General features: G+C 43.3%; 1 protein-coding gene across 1 annotated transcript in view; it reads right to left on the bottom strand.

Annotated features, from left to right (window-relative positions):
- EIF3E (eukaryotic translation initiation factor 3 subunit E) overlaps positions 1-19,258 on the bottom strand; it is a 30,313-nt gene extending 11,055 nt beyond the window's left edge. The window contains exons 1-7 of the mRNA XM_056854534.1: positions 19,112-19,258; positions 14,721-14,835; positions 12,900-13,017; positions 9,437-9,479; positions 7,288-7,392; positions 4,269-4,394; positions 398-522 (exon numbers count right to left, since the gene is read on the bottom strand). Coding sequence (XP_056710512.1) covers positions 398-522; positions 4,269-4,394; positions 7,288-7,392; positions 9,437-9,479; positions 12,900-13,017; positions 14,721-14,835; positions 19,112-19,201 — 722 coding nt within the window. The 5' untranslated portion in view covers positions 19,202-19,258. The remainder of the gene's footprint in view (positions 1-397; positions 523-4,268; positions 4,395-7,287; positions 7,393-9,436; positions 9,480-12,899; positions 13,018-14,720; positions 14,836-19,111) is intronic.
- Positions 19,259-20,687: the final 1,429 nt, after the last annotated feature.

The following is a 20,687-nucleotide window of genomic DNA, read 5'->3' as shown; positions in this document are numbered from 1 at the left end:
TACAATGCCAGTGACAGCATACAAAGATGAAGTTACCTATGAAATACTGCCTCTTCCAAATCTACGGTAATTACAACAAATAGAAATGCACCCGTAATACATAATGCCTTCGGTATTTGCAGCCTCATAGTACTGCATGATGTATTACAGTCCCAGTGAAAGATTAACCTTTAAATCAGCTGTGACAGGTTAATGCGAATAAGATGCTGCCAGTGGCACTCAAAAGGCTGCTTGGATGCCCAGGTTCCTGCAAACCTTGGGAAGTGACAGTCATTTTCCAAGGAGGCCTGCTTAAGCCTTTCAATCTCCTCAAGCGTAGGAGACTGCACCTGGATCAGCTTCTTGTACACGCCTTTCTTGGGAGTTTCGGCCTGCTTTCAGTTGCAAGACGACTTACTGGGGCTGATAGAGAAAGAGGTCGATGATGTTGTCTCTGCCTTTAGGATGGTTGAAGAAAACAAAGAGAGACCAGTGGATCAGCCACGTTCTCTGCTGGAGAGACTGGAGTGGAGAGCTGACCGACTGAAAAAACAAAACATAGGTTTTTACAGAACTCCATGGCACACATTCACTGTGTTTTTAAAAGTATTTTCAGTTTTTCTCTGCCAGACCTTCTAGTTAAATTGTGGAACTCTCTGCCCCAGGATGTGGTGATGGCTGCCAACTTGGAAGGCTTTAAAAGGGGAGTGGGCATGTTCATGGAGGAGAGGGGCTAGTCATGGCTACTAGTAAAAATGGATACTAGTCATGATGCATACCTGTTCTCTTCAGGAACAGAGGAGCCTGCCTATTATATGAGGTGCTGTGGAACACAGGCAGGACAATGCTGCTGCAATCGTCTTGTTTGTGGGCTTCCTAGAGGCACCTGGTTGGCCACTGTGTGAACAGACTGCTGGACTTGATGGACCTTGGTCTGATCCAGCATGGCTTTTCTTATGTTCTTATGACATATAGGTTGGACTTTAAAAGAGCAAATTTTAACAAACTTAACCTTATGCTAGGTAGAATCCCATGGTCGGAAATACTTAAGGAGAAGGGAGTTCAAGAAGGGTGGGCGTTTCTTAAAAATGAAATACTGAAGGTGCAATCCCAAACCATTCCTATGAGAAAGAAAAATGGAAGGAGCCTAAAGAGGCCAGGGTGGCTCCATAAACAGCTTTTTAAAGAGTTGAGAAATAAAAAAGACTCATTTAGGAAGTGGAAGGAGGGCCTTGTAACCAAAGAGGAATATAAACAAATAACTAGTGCTTGTAGGGAGAGTGTTAGGAAAGCTAAAGCTCAGTATGAACTTAGGCTAGCGAGAGATGCTAAACGCAACAAAAAAAGGTTATTTTCCTATGTAGAGTAGGAGTAAGAACAAGGACAAGATAAGCCCATTGCGTGGACCGGAAAGTGAAACTGTAACAGGAGATGAAGAGAGGGCAGAACTCCTCAATTCCTACTTTTCCTCAGTCTTTTCTCGTGAGGGAAGTGGTGCTCAACATGGCATAAACAGAACATGTGATGAGGGAAGGGATTTGCATTCTAGAATTGGCATTGGGATAGTGCACAAACACCTGGTTTCTTTAAATGAAACAAAATTCTCTGGGCCAGATGAATTGCACCCAAGGGTACTCAAAGAACTTGCAGATGTAATTTCTGAACCTCTGTCCATTATTTTTGGAAAGTCTTGGCAAACAGGTGAGGTACCAGAAGATTGGAGGTGGGCAAATGTTGTCCCCATCTTCAAGAAGGGGAAAAAGGAGGATCCGGGTAACTACCGACCCATAAGCTTGACTTCTATACCAGGAAAAGTGTTCAAACAAATCATCAAACAGTCAGTCCTTGAGCATTTAGATAGGATGGATCTGATCACTAAGAGCCAGCATGGGTTTCTCAAGAATAAGTCATGTCAGACTAATCTTATCTCCTTTTTTGAGAAAGTTACTACCTTGCTGGATCAGGGGAATGCTGTAGACATAGTTTATCTAGATTTCAGTAAGGCTTCTGATAAGGTTCCACATAGTATTCTAGTTGACAAATTGGGAAAATGTGGGTTAGATCCTATTATTGTTAGTGGATCTGCAACTGGTTGACAGATAGTACCCAAAGAGTCCTAGTTAATGGTTCCTCATCCACTTGGAGAGAAGTGACTAGTGGAGTTCCTCAGGGATCTGTGCTGGGCCCTGTGTTGTTAAATATCTTTATAAATGATTTGGATGAAGGAATAGAGGGGATGCTTATTAAATTTGCAGATGATACTAAATTGGGAGGGGTAGCAAATACGGTAGAAGACAGAGCCAAGATGCAGGATGATCTTGACAGGCTGGAGAAGTGGGCTAGAACTAATAAAATGCACTTCAACAAAGACAAATGTAAAGTTAAGATAGGAAAAATCAAATGCATAATTATAGGATGGGGGAGGCTTGTCTGAGCAGTAGTGTGTGTGAAAAAGATCTTGGGGTCTTAGTAGACCAAACACTGAACATGAGTCAGCAGTGTGATGCTGTGTTCAGTTTTGGGCACCACAATTTAAAAAAGATGTAGAACGTGTCCAGAGGAGGGCAACAAAGATGGTGAGGGGTCTGGAGACCGAGTCCTATGAGGAAAGGTTGAAGGAGCTGGGTATGTTTAGCATGAAGAGGAGAAGACTGAGAGGGGATATGATAACCATGTTCAAGTACTTGAGGGGCTGTCATATTGATGGTGCCAAGTTGTTTTCTGTTGCCCAGGAAGGTCGGACCAGAACCAACGGGTTGAAATTAAATCAAAAGAGTTTCCGTCTAGACATTAGGAAGAATTTTCTAACAGAGCGGTTCCTCAGTGGAACAGGCTTCCTCGGGAGGTGGTAAGCTCTCCTTCCCTGGAGGTTTTTAAGAAGAGGTTAGATGGCCATCTGTCAGCAATGCTGATTCTGTGACCTTAGGCAGATGATGAGAGGGAGGGCATCTTGGCCATCTTCTGGTCACCAGGTGTGTGTGTGGGGGAGGTAGTTGTGAATTTCCTGCATTGTGCAGGGGGTTGGACTTGATGACCCTGGTGGTCCCTTCCAACTCTATGATTCTATGACTCAATGCTTTAAAACAGGGGAGTCAAACATTAGGCCTGATGGCTGGATCTGGCCCCTTGAGAGCTCTTATCTAGCTCGCAAGCCAGCCAAGGTAGCCACCCCCCGATCTGGGTTGGCAAGCCCACTGTGGGATCACCAGCCGAGGCAGCTCCCCCCTATTCCCAATCTGGCGAGCCTGTAGCAGCAAGCAGCCGCCACCCCCAGTCCCAAGGTGTCAATGATCAAAGATTGTTAAATAAAAGAAAATACAGTAAGAGTGTTATTGTTCTAAGCACGTTTCTGTTTTAAGTAAAAAAAATATAGTATGATTATTGTCTTTGCCTGTTCTTCTACAAAGTTTGTATCTCCAGTACCTGGCATTACACTTTATGGTACACATGGCCGAGCCCGACCAAGTGACATTCATGTCATATCCGTCCCTCGTAACAAATAAGTTCGACAACCTTGCTTTAAAACTCTGATTCAAATTTAATTCATTTTCAAAAGCTTGGGGGAGAGAATTCCTTCATGCTATCAGAAGGACGTACTCATTTTAAGAGCGGTAAGGACGAATGGGACTTGGAAAGCCAAAGAAGCAGCTGGGTTTGGGTAGAAAGTGATGAAAACCTCTGTGGTGAGGTTTGGCTGCAGCAGTCAGAAAAGCTGATTTGGCATTAAAAACCATAAGAAAAGCCAAGCTGGATCAGACCAAGGCCCATCAAGTCCAGCAGTCTGTTCAAACAGTGGCCGAGAAGGTGCCTCTAGGAAGCCCACAAACAAGACAACTGCAGCAGCATTATCTTGCCTGTGTCCCACATCACCTCATATTATAAGAATGCTTCTCTGATACTAGAGAAAATAGATATGCATAATAACTATAATTCATGTCCACTCCCCTCCTTAAGGCTTCCAAGTTGGTAGCCATCACTACGTCCTGGGACAGGGAGTTCCACAATTTAACTATGTGTTGTGTGAAGAAATACTTTCTTTTATCTGTTTTGAATCTCTCACCCTCGTTTCAGCAGATGCCCCTGTCTTCTGGTAATATCTGAGAGGGAGGAAAGCTTCTCCCTGTCCAATCTCTCCATACCATGCATAATTTTATAGACCTCTATCATGTTTCCCCTTAACCACCTTCTTTCCAAGTTTTATGCCCTTAGCATTTTAACCGCTCCTCATGGGGCAGCTGCTCTAGCTCCTTGATCTCAGACATGTTAGTGTGATTAAGATGGTAACTCACGTTATTATCAATTGTCTCTTTCAGCCTTGTAAGGTCCTCCATCGCCGCATCCCAGTTCTGCATCAGAATTTCAGATGCCAGTTTACCCCAGAGAGAACTCAAAGCGTTTCGATCCGTGGATGGAACCTGTTTTAAATAAGCAAACCCAATCACAAGAACCATGATAATTTAATATTTTACTAGGTCAAGCATTTTGATTATAGAGACTCGCTGGCACCAGTTGAGAGGGAATATGCCACTGACACGCTCGCTCCACAATTTTGGGAAAATGGGCTGTGTTTCATTTAGAAAATCAGTTTTGATTTTCTAGGAAACAAATCAGCAGCACTGGGCATTTCAAGAAGATTTAGCTGGAGATTAAACAAAAAACAAGGCAGCCTCAGCTTCTGCAAAGACCTTTCACTGCAAGCAATAAGGATCCCCTCATTTAAATGCTGCAGTGTAGTCGGGAGCCCTCAGGGTTTTCATGCACTAATTTAAAATGGTTTAAAGCTTAACTAGTAAAACCACCAAGTCTACTGAAAACTTCTGCAAATTAGAAGGACAAGGGGGGAGAGAGAGACAGCAGCCAGAATCATCTAGATTTAAAATAGGCTGTTTAACTGTTTAGCTGCAGACATAATGACCTCCAGGTAATTTCAAACAAAGATATTTTATGCAGGAGACAGCAGCGTGTCCAACAGCAGTGTGTTCAACTCCAACAAGTAAATTTTCATGGTACGGCCCTCAGCCATACCTTAACAAACATGGCAGAAGAAAAATAACTTTATTACTATACTAGACAAGACAGTGCTGAACCTGTTTTATGTTTTTCTCTCCACTGTAGCTGATCAAGCTCATTCTGAGTAAGGGTAGTTCTGGGGTCAGCCTGCCTTACTTAATTTAAACAGGACTGAACCACACGAGGTCATTCAGAGAGCAAAAATCTCAGTTCTGTCACAATGGTTCTTTCATAGCTTGTGTTTCTCCAATGAACAAATCTTTGCTCACGTAAGAGTAGCTGAGTTTCACAGTAAGCCCTTAACAGTTACATATTTAACCATTACTCTACAACTGGCACAATATATTTAATCATCCCTTCAAAGGAATAGTTCTAAAGGCACTAATATGTTTAAGCCATTCTTCAAGGAGAGAAACTGCCAGAAACCATTTAAAAAATTCTGTTTTGGATCCCTCTACCCTGAAACTGCTTTTCTTCCACAAATTTTTGATATTTGTATCAGAAAGAGGCTCACTATCACTGTGGTTTGAATGCTAAGTTGGAGAAGCCTAATGTATAATGCTCCTGATATACTCCAAGTGTTCAAATCGTACTGGAATCATGATACTCTGAACACCCATAATGTTATTTTGCTTGACTCCAAAACACAAGAGTCCTAGTAACAGACACCCACTTGCTACTTTGGCTCCATTCCATACAGCTTCATTTAGCACTGCACAGTAACCTGCTTTCAGTGTTGGGTTTGTTGGAAAAGTTTATGGATTTTCACCAACAGCAGATTACCAAAATAAGGTGCCCCCAATACAAGCAACTATAAATTTAGTGTGGTGGCACTGTAACAGTATCTTCTCTCACAATATTTACCCCTCTCACACATGCTCCTACTTAATAAGCTACGTGAATAGTCAACTCTTCATTTCATAAATTAGCTCTGGCCATACGTGGGTGGTTTACGGAGAATTCAGAATGTATTCTAAGTATTCAAGGAGTTCTGAAAAGCAGTCTTTAAACTGAACATTACTCCCAAATAAGCTCAGAGGTAAGATAAGGTATTCACCACGATTCTGTCCAAGATTTAGTTTACACTTATCTGTCCTCTAGAGGCTGTATTTTCTTTATTCTACACACACTCTACAACGCCAGCCCAAATAGGCTCCAGATGGATTATACTACAAAACCACAATAAGAGGAGAACTGTTAAGACAAGGAAGCAGTAAGAAACCTCCACACATACACTGAAGATGAAGAAGAGTTGGTTTTTATACCCCACTTTTTTCGAGCTTTAAGGTGTCTCAAAGCAGCTTACAGTAATTCCCTACCCTTCCTCTCCCCACAATAGACACCTTGTGAGTTAGGTGGGGCTGAGAGAGTCCTGACAGAACTGTGACTGGTCCAAGGTCACCCAGCAGGCTTCAGGTGGAGGAGTGGGGAATCAGACCTGGTTTCTCCAGATTAGAGACCACCGCTCACGTGGAGGAGTGGGGAAACAAACCCAGTTCTCCAGACTAGAGTCCCCCACTCTTAACCACTACGCCACCCTGGCTCTCTGATGCTGAAGAACCATCCTCACATTCTCAACAAGATCTCAGCTGACGTTTTGAAGGAGCTGGGTTTCCCTGGCTGCGCCAATCCACAGGTAGAACTCCACAAGTTCGTGCCAAAATCCAACACAATGAAGACCTCAAACTAACTGCTTCCTTACAATTACTGTTCTAGATGAGCATTCCTTTATCAGATTCAATCTCAATTGAACCCGACAGATGTGTAAGCATCTGCATCAGTTGAAGACAGTTTAGGTTAAAAGACTCTTGTATGCTGTTTTAGAGAAGGGAGGAGGACCGTGGAGGAGGAGGAGCCACTGCCGCCATATGAGGCATTTGTGCCAAGACGGCAGCTGCAAGGGGGGCTACCACAACCCCCACTCCCCTGGGGCTGCATGAGCCAGGCAGGAGGCAGTATCACTGCAGCAGGTGGGCTGGACTCTGAGTGAAGGATGGGACCCCTCTCTCCACAAGTCTCACAGGTCCCCTCAGTTGCACCTTCATAACACCAGAGAGGTGATGCTGGATTTCCTACTTGCTCACCAGAACTAATCAGATCAAAGGAACAACTATCTGCAAGATTAACCATGGCAGGCTAAATAGATAACAGATCAGGATGTTTTCCTACAGCACACCCTCTTGTAAATGACGTGACCATTCTTCAATTCCAGAAGAAATTAATGGCAAATCCATACTGATGCCCAGTTGAAGGCAAAGAACATTTTAAACGCATGACTTAAAAATAAAACACACTTACCAACACTCTAAAAAAGTAGAGGTATTCTGCTGCTCCTGAATAGTTGCCACATTCATACTGGAATTTTGCATACCTATAAAGCGTATCTAGGTATTCCTGCCTAAACTGGAAAACAAATCAAGAGTAAGGAACATCCTTTTGTGATTGTGCAAGTGTTTTCTTCAAGAGTTAGACTAATAGAAGGGATGCTGTGTATCAAAACTTAAAAATGAGCTTTATTTAGTTTATTTTAGGAGGAGGCCATGGCTTAGTGGTAGAGCATCCACTCTGCGTGGTCTCAGGTTCAATCTCCTGCATCTCCAGTGAAAAGGATGACAACAGATGATGTGACGGACCCTGGAGAGCTGATGCCAGTCAAAATACAGAAATGTGTCACCAGGTGACCAGGAAGTGACAGAGCTCATGTCACATTCTACCATGTCAACCCTTTCAAAACATTTCCTGTTTAGTGCTGGAAGAAAATGAGCTCTGGGTACAATCCAGTACCTTAAAAAAAAAAAAAACCTGCTTTTAAAATTGAGCAGTCTGAAGTCCTATCTGACTATGGGTGCCTGAAAACGGCTTTTGTATGTTGGATACAAAACTGTTTCTGGTCACTTCATAAAGAAAGGCCATTTATGAATGGCTGTTTCCTTGTAGTAACTCCACTGAGGCTTTGCCTTGATTATGCATGCATTTTCCGACTGTCGGAGGCTACGTTCTCCCAACCCATTTCCGCACGTTTTTCTGGATTCATATTTAGCCAGCATCCAGAAAGCCCAGGTAAAACACACGGAAATGGGCAGGGAGAGTGAGGTTTTCTGACCGTCAGAAAACGCGTGCATAATCAAGGCAAAGTCCCGAAGTAGTCAGAAGGGTTACCGCGAGGAAACAGCCATGTATAAATGGCCAAAGACACACTTTTAATCAGTTAGGGCAAGAGAAATTTGTATTTTGCCTTTAGACCAGGGGTGGGGAACCTTTTTCCTGCCAAGGGCCATTTGCACATTTATAACATCATTCAGGGGCCATACCAGGTGTAGATCTCCCGGGGGGGGGGGAGAGGCTAGGGTTGCCAGTTCGCCAGCCACCACCTGGAGGTTGGCAACCCCAGGGGAGGCCACACAGAGAAGGCCTGCAGGGCACCCCCATCCCAGGCAGGAGGGCAGCCAGCGGTGGGCCAGAGCAAACGAGGCACCAGGGGGGCGCAGCCCACAGTCGATCGGCAAGGGAGGAAGGGAGGAAGGAAAACAGAGAAAGAGGAAAAGGGAGGGAGGGAGAAAGAGAGAGAAAGGGAGAAAGAAATTGAGAGAGGGGGAGAAAGAAAGAAAGAAAAGGATGGAGGGAAAGACAGAAAAGGACAGAGGGAGACAAAGAAAGAGACAGAAAAAGAGGGAGAAAGAGAGGGAGAGAAAGGAGAGTGACAGAAAAAGAGGGAGAAAAGCCTTCCCCACACACACACACACACCCGCGCATGCCGGCCCCGCACGCCCGGGCCCCAGCCTCCCCGCCCACACACACACCCGGCGGTGCATGGAGCCCCGCGACCAGGCCCCAGTCTCCATGCCCTCCCCCCCAGAGTCCACAAAAGGCCCCCCCGAAGCCCAATCGGCTCCCACATGCATGCTCGGCCGCCAGGAGGCGCCAGCCTCTTCCCCCCCGCCTCCCTCTCGCTGCTCAACAGCCGACGGGCAGTGAGAGGGGCTTACAATGTGCCGCGGCGTTCCTGCACGCCGCAGTTGTAGGGGGCAGCCTTGGGGGCTGCATCCCTCCCCTCTCCTCTCGCTGACCAACAGTCGGCGAGAGGAGGTCAAAGGGTGCCGCAGTGCCCCTGTAAGCCGTGGCCCCAGGAACACCCTCGGGGAGGGCCACCCTGCACCCCGCCTCCACAGTAGGGCCCCAGAGCTCCCGAGAGCCACAAAAAATGTCCTCGGGGGCTGCATACAGCCCCCGGGCCTGAGGTTCCCCATCCCTGCTTTAGACCATCAAAATCTGAGAGTTCTGAAAAGCTCCTATGCAATTATGACCATGCTACATGTTACTTGGTGTGCCGCTGAAGCCACATCATGATTTTAAAACAGATTTAAGAAGTCGCTCACATTTCTTACAGCTGTGCATTTTAACCCATGTTTCCTAAGGTTTAACACTAACAAAATTAACTGATACCTACACCATGCTTGTCCGCTAAGTAGTCAAAGAGCATCCGGCCATCCCTATAATAAAGAAGAATTATAATTGTAGGGCTGTCCACCGAAAACCTAATTCATTCCAATTTTCAATCACAGTATATCAAACTTTGTATGTCCATGAAAACCTTGTGAAAACAAATTTCAGTGGTATTTTTAGCTTGTAAGACACTTTATTTAATATATAGGGTGAATATATCAGTCATTTCACATATGGCTCTGGCAGGCATGCCCAAAACGTCTACAAAAAAGGATATGTTGACTGGTGTTGCCTATGTGCGTACCCATCCTGAAGGAGGCAGTAATGAGATATTCACTTACTCCCGCCCTCCCTTATGGAAAACAGCCACTGATGAACTCACTTTCCAAAGTCAAACAATGTAAAGGTTTGCCGCCAGTTTACCAGGGAGTTTGTAAGACTCGATGCAGGTGGTAGCTTATCTTCTGCAAGCTAATCAACAGCTGCTGCTCAGCAAGGACCACCTCAAATTGCAGTACAGCAGTTTTTTAAAAAACCAAATCAGTGTACTTGCATGGTCTGCTCACATCCTGAGTATTTAAAAACTCATTAAAGCAATGAAAATATCAGCTTGGCAATGACTTCTAGTGATCCCTTACCAATGTATCTGTTCCCGTTCACTAACTCCCTGCATATCTGGAGTGAATCCAAAAGTAGTATTCCACCAGTGTAGATCAGTTCCACAAGCAAACTGGAGCGGGGGGGGGGGATGATTCACAAATCACACCCTCCTACTACTGCCCCAAAAGTGAGTGTAGTGTTGCCTAGTTTTCAGAGCAGGTTTCAGAGCAGGATCTGGGAGATCCAGGTGAAATTCAGTGTTTGACACTGGGGCACATTCTCATTCAGCCTAAGCTTCCACACAAGGGATGTTGTGAAGGCATGCCCTTGCCTCAGGGGAGAAAGAATTTATCAAAACGTTGTTCCAGGGGGAAGGGTATCTTCAGAATGGTGTGGGGATGACGGGATAGAAAATGAGAGGGAGAAATTGACAAAATTGCTCCCTTCTTACAGCTGACAGAAAGCAACTTTTGGACTCAAACTTTAAGCACCATGCTTGCCTTATCTTCAACAACCTGAACGTTTCAAATTTCAACAGTTTGGGAGCATGCCTATTATATTAGGTGTTGTGGAACACAGGCAGGATAATGCTGCTGCAGTCATTTAGTTTGTGGGCTTCCTAGAGGCACCTGGTTGGCCACTGTGTGAACAGACTGCTGGTCTTGATGGGCCTTGGTCTGATCCAGCATGGCTTTTCTTATGTTCTTAGGACTGAAATAAAAATAAGGATCCCAAGACTTTGTGTATGTTCCATTTATGTGAGCACAGCTCTTACAACACATGCTAAATTTAACAGTTAACTGATGAGAGAAAGAATTATATTGTGAGTCAGTCATACCTCTAAGAAAGATAACAATTACATTTCAGCTGATAAAGACTTTGGAATATAGGCTGTTACCACACTAGGTATTCCCAGCGATGTATTAAGAGTTTGAAACTGTTATAAAAAATACTGTTGGCACTCTGGCCCCTTTAGCTGTGAAGACGTCTTCCAACCATTTTTTAGCCATGGCACCCAAAACCCCTTTTAAAGCTATGTTTTTATAACATTTTCAAACTCTTAATACATTGCTGGGAATACCTAGTGCGGTAACAGCCATAGTGAGCTTTAAGAATCTTTTAGAATAGTTTTGAGTGGAATTTAGAGAGCTCTAAGTGTAAGACTGCACTGAACTGCTTAGTGCAAAACCAGCAGAACACATCAGACTACCAAAGCTATCTTCACCAAGCAGTGTACTCAACATGTTACCATACTTCATTACAGATCTGTATGTTTTTATAAAGCAAATAGAATAATTCAGATTTGAGCTACTTAAAAGAAAGCACCTTTAGAGAAAAGCACACTAGCCAAACAAATCATGCCAAGGCTTCTTCTAAAGAAATTGCTAAAGGAAATCCAATCAGAAGGCAGACATCATTTTCTGAAAACTAATGAAAATTCTCATTCTCCAGTGTACAAGGTTGTATGCCATCTCTATTTAAAAAGATTGTAATACAGACTTTAATCATCTTATATAATATATATTTCCAAGGATCTAAGCCCAGAATTCAAATGCCCATCTCTGATTGCCAAGAAGTTTACAAAATAAGAAAACGGAGGCAGAAGGTGTCTCAGAAAATAAGGGAAGAGAGGATTTCTGCTGGTAAATGCTTCACTGCTTTGTACAATATGCTGTTCTGTCCTTTGATCTATCTATTTCTTGCTGTTCTAGACTACAGATCAGAAGCTGGCATCTAATTGGCTAGCTCCAGCCCCCTTTTGAGATGACACCATGCTCTCTACAACTGACAACCCAGAAGTGAAATGGCATGGAGGCAGCAGGTTTTTGTAGCAGGCTACTTTGTGGACAGAGAGAAGGTGGCATGGTATATAGCCCAATCTCATCAGATCTCAGTAGCTAAGCAGGGTCAGTTCTTGGGTGGGTAACCAACAAAGAAGGCTCTGCAGAGGAAGGCAATGGCAAACCACCTCTGCTTCTCACTTGCCTTGAAAGCCCCTTGCTGGCATTGCCATAAGTCAGCTGCGACTTGATAGTACTTTATACACCCGCATTTTGTGGGCAAAGAAAAAAGAGAGGGGTTTATTTTGCAAGATGGGCTTAGGCTTCCAACAAGATAGGATGCAACTGTGACACATTCTTGCACAGGTTGAGTATTCCTTATCCGGACATCCGATATCCAGGTTGAACCGAAAACCGGACCATTTGAGCCGGCATGCAGACATTACTCACAGGCCCTCAGCAGTGCCATTGATAGTTCAATGTACACAAAATTATTAAAAATATTGTTTAAAATTACATCCAGGCGATGTGTATAGAGTATATATAAACCATAAATGAATTTCGTGTTTAGACTTGGGTCCCACTCCCAAGGTATCTCCTTACGTATATGCAAAAATTCCAAAATATTCCAAAACGTGGAAAGATGTGAAATAATGGGCCCCTCTTGGTCCCAAGCATTCTGGATAAAGGATACTCAACCTGTACATGATCAGCTATACAAGCCAACCTCTAAAAAATGAAATCAGATTAGAAATGTGGAGATTTCAAGATGTAAATTTGGTGGTCTCCACTTTTCTCATGTGATACATACACGGATCATTCTCTCTTGAGAAAGACAGTTTTAAAAATTACTCACTGAAATTTTCATCAAGCTTCACAAATTGTACAGAAATCAACAGAAGGACCCAGGGTTCTGTGGAGGAAAATACCAACATACAAGGCATAGAAATGGAGTCATCTAACCTGGGTTGCCTCATCTGAAAACAAAAAAAAGTTCTCTAACTGCAATGAAGCGGCAAGCCTGCACTTCAACCAGCCATAATAATTTATTTCTACCATGTGGAAAAGTAGCATCCAAGATCTTACCTGGTAGACTGCATCTGCCGGGTAGTTTCTGGGTCTTCAAACATCTTGACAATTGGTTCAGTTTCTGCCTGGAGTTGTTTCAGCTGTGCAACAACTGTGGTTCTCTTTTCACGCAAAGCTGAGCATAAAAGTAAAATGTTTAAGCTTTCTCCACAAAAGGAGAAGTCAGCAATGATTCGCTAGGATGGAATTAAACCACGTATTCTGGATTTTCAGCTCATCTATTTTTAGTAAGGCATCTGATTCTATTAGCCAAACAAAGCCAAAGATGCACTTAAAACAGTCAACAAGAGTCTCAAGCAATTTTTTTAAATCCAGAAAATGATTTAAAGACCAACAATGAGGGCCCTGGGAATGTCTTTTTTAATGACAATTACACTTTTGAAAATGGTCAACCTGGAATTGGTAAAACAGTATCAATGAGTTCGCCAGAATTTCTTGATTACAAAACTTTAGGAATACTTGGGAAAGTCAGTCAAAATGCAGGCCCACAGAAGCCCAACCTTAAAACAGTTGAAAACATCAATTCAATTGGTGTATGGGATTTAAAACAACAATTGAATTTGTGTATGGGATTTAAAGCATCAATTCGTGTATGGGATTTGCAAATGAAAAGAAAATTTATCTTGAATGCAGTCTTCTAGAAACTCAAGTTTTCACACCAGTGAAAGCTTAATGTGTAGAATGGTGAAAAAGTGAGTAAATAGGTTCCAGTGGCAAAATTTTAGATCAGAGAAAGTGTGATTAGACCCACTAGTGATAAACAGCTCGAAGCATAGAGCAGAGAAAGAATTTTTCCAGGCGGCCCTAATAGTGAGCCACAGAGTAGCACCAACACAAAATATGTGCATGAAGTCTTACCACCTAACCCACTGGGTCTACACCCAAGAACCATGACTTGCCTGACAAAAAGTACTCCAATACAGATGAGCTATTCCGGGTTGCTGTGCAGGAAGGCACTGGCAAACCACCTCTGTTAGTCTCTTGCCATCAAAACCCCAAAAGGAGTCGCCATAAGTCAGCTGCGACTTGAAGGCACTTTACACACACACATTCCTTGCTTTAGGGGAACGTTGTAATTAAGACGAAAGGGGGGGAAAGCCATTTGGTTAATATAAATTCTCTATAATGTATATGTAAAGGAACAAGCAAGAGCAACAGGTGGGGGGAAGGAATGGAAGAGAATTCCAGCTCTTTCCCCAACCCCACATTATGTTATTGAGGCCACTGCCCCTGGTGGAGCGAGAGGAAGCCTCATATTCCCCCCAACCCAAACACAGTCACTGGCATGGGAGTAAACTCTTTCTCCTCCTCTCCCCTTACTTCAAATTACAGTTGTTCAATGAAAGCTATTAAGAAGCACCGATGAGATAAGAGTATTTTCAATAAGCCAGCAGCATCTTCATAGCCTCACCTGGAGCTCTACTTCTTGATCAAGACAAAAGGGAATCAAGTGCTGTGAATTAAACTACATTTATTTTAGTCCATTAGGAATTTATATGCCACCTCCCTGGAGACTCACTCATGACACCTATTCAAATTAAATTTACTAAGTTAACTAATTCAAGTTTCAACTGCTGTGCTGGCAAGTCTTCTCCGTTCACAACAAATCATAGAAAAACAAAAGCAAAACTGTGGAAATTAGTAAAAGTGAAATAAGAGGCTGACCAGAATGGATACACTTAGCTTTGAACAAAGGCTTTAAGTGTACAATCAAAATACGAGAAAACGTTAATGACCCGCAGAGAATATTTAGGTTTTAGAAGCTTTAATATTTCCAGTAGACCATGCCTCCATTCTTCTTATGGTCAAATAGCTTACCATGAGGGATATCATCAGAATAAAGGTTTTTGTAGACATCCATAGCAAAATCCACCATGTTGGTGTCACTAAGGAGATCCAGTTTTCCTTGAAGTAATTCCTTTTCATTGTATATCTGAAGCAGAAAACATAGTGAATGTCTCACGGGTTTCTGATGTAAGCAACTGAAGTTTAAGGCAAATTACTACACATGCCCAAGATCTATGCTTAAGTTTACTGAATGTCATGTAGCTTTGTAAAACATTGGGGGTTTTTTTGAAGACCACCAAGCACAGTGATGTACCTTTTAAATACTAAGAAATTCAGACATCACCTCAAGCCAATATTAAGTCTGAACATGCATAAGGGTGACTTTTCGTTGAACTCTCATGCCATATTACTCCACCTCATGCAGACTGCAACGGAAGAAGCCTGGTTTAGGACTGACACTGGTTACATCTGATACTCAAATTCAGGGTCATGGCCTAACTGGGTTCATTTTGCCCAACGAACTGGGACTCTACACTGGAATTAAACTGTGTGTGGGAAAGACTAATGTGGGTTAACTTGAGAACCAGCACATATACTGGGAGTTAAGCTTCAAGCTAGGACTGACTGGAGAGGTTGAAAAATGAGGGCAAGTGTGCGAACAAGACAAAAATCTAGGTTCTTGCACACTGAGGCTTATTGGCAGCTTGATGCGAGATCTGAACACAGCAGGCCTTGACAGCATCCAAGAACTTTACTGCAGATTCCATCTTGCTTCATCACACTCAATTATGTGGTCATTCACAGTAACAAGTACCAGAATCAATTGCAATTTAAATAATCTGGGAAGTCAGATTCAACATGATGAATTAAATCAACCACAACAGTTTTTTAAAAACCTAAGTATACATTGCATGGTCTAAAAATGCTTTGTTGGACCAACTTTTTATTGGTAAAGAAGTAAATTTGAGTTTATTGGTAAAGAAGTAAATTTGCCCACATTCACCAATACAAGTAGTTAAATAAAGGGCACTGGCCTAAAGCAGTTCTGTGCTTTAAAAGTCTGCATCTATCTTTGCAAGAAGGCAAAATAGAGGCAGATAATCTGAAGATAAAAAGCAACAGACAGCACTAACTGTTCACAGTTGTTTAGAAAACCACATCCAGTTCCATGATAAACACTCTTTCACAGGCTCAGAATGACATCAATTCTAGAAAGGCAGCTGCATTTGAATGGTAGCCGATACAGCAAAAAGTCGTGTGTCATCTTCAAGACTTCTGAAATTGCTGCGGCATAGACTGTTACAGAACTAGGTATTCCCAGCGATGTATCAAGAGTTTGGAAATGTTATAAAAAATTCTGTTCGCACTTTCAGTGTATTCCCACCAATGTATTAAGTTTGAAACTGTTATAAAAAATACTGTTTGCACTTTGTTTGGCCCCTTTAGCTGTGAAGGCGTCTTCCAACCATTTTTTAGCCGTGGCATCCAAAAACCCTTTTAAAGCGATGCTTTTTATAACATTTTCAAACTCTTAATACATCGCTGGGAATACATAATGCGGTAACCCCCTTAGACAAACTTAAGAACTGCTTTTCATCGGAGCCTGCTTTTCTCATCAGCTTTTCTGACTCAGAGAATTTTCTGATTCAAATTTAAATATTATTAGCAAAATTTAAGTAATGCTAGCAAAAGAAAGCAAGTGCAAGGCATCTGTCCATGCTTCTTATCTCAAATTTACCCCATCTAACAGGATTAATTTGGAGCACAATGGCCCTGACAACTACAGATAAACAGCCTATACTTACATATGCAGGGCAGAAAACTTTCTTATAAAAAATACAGCATTGGAAAGTGTTCTGTTTTGGAAAATTTTCCACCCCACATCACAGCTTTGTTATTAATTTTCCAAATAGAAAACCACCACCCAAACAATAACCACAAACCTTTTAAAAAACATAGAAACAATAGTTTAAAAATCACAGCTTTTTGTAACAGAGTATATAGTATTTTGAGAATTCAAAGTTCTTGCAAACATTATCACGATTTATCATTATAATTTTTACAACGTAACTCTATTAGGCAGATCAGTATTAACCCTATATTATACTTTGGGGTTGAAAATGAAAGAAAGCACGACTCACTTAAGGCTATCTAGAGTAGCTGAGGCGAGATCCAAACAATCTTATAATGCAATACTACAAAGTGTGACACCCTTCTAAATGAGTTCATTTATATGGATTTCTAAGTGTGAAACTAGGTTTATGATTGTACTGCTGGCCTCTACACCACCCAGCTCTCCAACCCAAATAGGTACAAACCAGACAGCCTAATTAAAGAGCACCCTAATTTGATGGACAAAATGCTATGCAGGAGCAAACTACAGAAACAGGACTAAGGATCATTGACTCAGACCACACTTTATTAGTTGCCAAGCACTCTCCAAATTATTCCAAAGCTATAGTTTGAAAGGAAACCTGGAAGGAACTTATTCAACAGCTTAAAACAGCTTTTTGCATGTGAGACTGTTGTGTGTGCCCCCTCAAGTCACAGCTGACTTATGGCGACCCCGCAGGGTTTTCAAGGCAAAAGACCTCTTGAGGTGGTTTGCCTCTGCATGGGCTGAGAGAGTTCTCAAGAGGACTGGCCCAAGGTCACCCAGCAGGCTTCATGCGGAGTGGGGAATCCAACCCAGATCTCCAGATTAGAGTCCAACCCTCTTAACCACTATACCACGCTGGCTCTATGAGACAGCTATGTACACTAAAAAGAATATGTAAGTTCTAAAAGTAGAGAAGCTCTAGCATATGTCCTCTTACGCCCAGTGTGGTGCCTGGAATCAGTAACTGGCTGGATGAGGGTAAACAAGCTGAAACTTAATCCTGACAAGACAGAGGTTCTCTGGGTTAGTTGGAAAGCAGACCAGGGACTTCTCTCCTGTCTTGGATGGCAGGTTTGAAAAGGCAGGTTTGCAGCTTGGGAGTGCAGCTTGACATAGCTGTCACCCTCGAAAACCAGGTGCCTGCAGTCATTCAGAGTGCTTTTGCCCAGCTTCTGCATCTGCTGTGTCCATTCCTGGATCAGACAGATCTAGCCACAGTGATCCATTCCTTAGTTACATCTAGACAGGACCATTGCAATATGCTTTACTTGGGGCTAACCTTAAAGACTGTTTGGAAGCTGCAGCTAGTGCAGAATGCTGCGACTAGACTGCTGGTTGGGGTCAAGTATTTGGAACATGTGACCCTGATATTACAACAATTATACTAGCTTATTGTGGAACAAGTTGTGTTAGTTTTTAAGGTACCACTAGACTCCAGTTTAGCTTTCTTGCAAAGGCCCAACATGGCTATTCCACTGGAACCACAAAAATAGGTTGGAAAGGTATCCACACTGATCCAAAGGAAAAAATTCAGAAACTAAAGCCAAAGAGTATCTTTTATTGGAAAGAATCAGAACAATGTACCAGCATTTGAGTTTCCCAGAACAGGGTACCAACACACACAACCATTCCTGTATAGCCCTCCACATTAGTTGTATTTTTAAGAGCTATGTTAACCCAACTATAGCTGTTACCACACTAGGTATTCCCAGCAATGTATTAAGAGTTTGAAAATGTTATAAAAATACTGTTCGCGCTTTCTATGTATTCCCACCGATGCATTAAGAGTTTGAAACTGTCATAAAAAATACTGTTCGCACTTTGTTTGGCCCCTTTAGCTGTGAAGGCGTCTTCCAACCATTTTTTAGCCACGGCATCCAAAAACCCTTTTAAAGCGATGGTTTTTTATAACATTTTCAAACTCTTAATACATTGCTGGGAATACCTAGCGCGGCAACGATGTAACCCGTGGGTATGCGTGTAGCCTGCGTGTCTGAACGTGGTTACTCAATCACAACAGCAACAGCCTGTGTTTAAATGGCCATTATTCACGAGGGGCCGTGGCTCAGTGGTAGAGCCTCTGCTTGGCACGCAGAAGGTCCCAGGTTCAATTCCCCGGCATCTCCAGTTAAAGGGACCAGGCATGTAGGTGATGTGAAAGACCTCTGCCTGGGACCCTGGAGAGCCGCAGCCAGTCTGAGTAGACAATGCTGACTTTGATGGGCCAAGGGTCTGGTTCAGTACAAGGCAGCTTCATGTGTTCATAGTAGCACATGTACAGAGACTACTTCGGTTGCTAAACCAACCTTAGCTCTGAGCAGGTCTTCCCAAGGCCTGGCCTTGGGCCAAAGTTCTCTGCATTCCCCTCCTCACGCTTTCCAGCCATTGGCACAGAATGATGGAGACGCGCATGCGCAGTGCCTTCAAAGGCGCTGCTTCGCCAACGAGCCAAGCGAACGGCTCCAAGCGGCGGTTGGGAGACGGAGGCCCTAAAACCCACCCCACTTCCCAGGCTGTCGTAAAAGGCGGGAACCGCCCTCACCTCTTTCACGGAAAGGAACTCGAGGAGCGGGAAGACCAAATGCCGGTCTAAGAAGTGCGCGATGTGGGTCGTCAAATCGTACTCCGCCATCTTGAACGCGAGAACGAAAGGAAAAGGCGGAGCCCAACCCCTCCGCCTCCGTTTCCTTCGAGGCGCATGCGCGGCCGTCTGGCACTCGAAGCGGGCAGGGCCGGGGCATCCAAGGGGGGGGGAGGAGAACGGTCACGCGTGCGCAGTGGATTTCTTCGGTTGCACCGTTCCAAACATGCCCCGCCCTTCCCCGCTTTGTACACATCAGCCACGCCTCCACCTGCCCAAGACGGACAGACGATAGAGCGAGGAAGTTGGGAAGAAGCGCGCGTGCGCAGCTGAGTCTCGTGGGGAGTGCCACGGCGGACCCGTGGGTTCCGGCGCATGCGCATACGGAGTTGTGCCTTGTCCCTAGAGTGAAAAGCAAATGCATCTTTTTTTTATATACTTTTTTATTATTATTTTTATAATAAAAAAGAGGAAAAATTATACGTAAAACAAAACACACACAAAAAAAGAAAACATAAAATAAAAAAAAAGAGCATTTATAAAACCATCACGGTTACATTGTATAATATAAATTGCAAAATATACAGTGCTCTAAGACCCCACCCCACCCCCTAAACAGTGTTCCCACCACCACTGGACTTCCGGAGAAGTGTTTTGACAGTATCTAAAATTACTATTATTATCTCCATTGGATAAAAAAAACTATAATGCAAATGCATCTTGAATGGATGTGAGTCTGTTGAACTCGGTGAGACAGGGGTTTTCTTTAAGGAGAACTGTTAAAATTCAATTATTTTACAGGTATTTTAAAATAAAGGTAAAATAAAGTGGCTGTGAAAACAAAATTGTCTTCACTGATGTGAAAGGCTTGAAACACCAGGGGCTACCATTCCACAACCAGGAATTCTCTGTCCATGTCAGCGGTGACAGAGCAGGGCATCCAGAGAAGATCTCGGCTATCACTCGTTTTATTTATGTTTTTGCCATGAAGTTGAAACCAACTTATGGCAACTCCTTAGGTTTTTCAATGCAAGGTACGTTCAGAGGTGGGTTGCCGTTGCCTTCCTCTGCGTAGCAACCTTTGACTTTCTTGGTGGTCTCCCAGCCAAGTACTAACCAGGACTGACCCTGCTTAGCTTCCAAGATCTAATGAGATTGGGCTGGCCTGGGCCATCCAGGTCAGGGCATGGTTCATATTTGCGTATGTTAAGTGCCGTCAAGTCGCTTCCGACTCATGGCGACCCTATGAATCAGTGTCCTCCAAAACGTCCTATCCTTGACAGCCTTGCTCAGGTCTTGCAAACTGAGGGCTGTGGCTTCCTTTATTGAGTCAATCCATCTCTTGTTGGGTCTTCCTCTTTTCCTGCTGCCCTCATATTTGCTTGGAAGTAAATTCCACAAGATGCATGTCCAGATCAGCGTGTGGTTATTGGACTGTAACTTTTATTGGCCCCTTTTCTAGTGAGGCAGGTTCAGCCGGACCAATAAAAATCGCTTGGCTGCATAAGGAAAGTTTGCAAGAGTTGTGTGTTGCTTA

This window comes from Euleptes europaea, chromosome 8 (assembly GCF_029931775.1).
Source record: "Euleptes europaea isolate rEulEur1 chromosome 8, rEulEur1.hap1, whole genome shotgun sequence".
Classification (NCBI taxonomy): domain Eukaryota; kingdom Metazoa; phylum Chordata; class Lepidosauria; order Squamata; family Sphaerodactylidae; genus Euleptes; species Euleptes europaea.
This window is presented reverse-complemented; position numbering and strand designations above follow the sequence as displayed.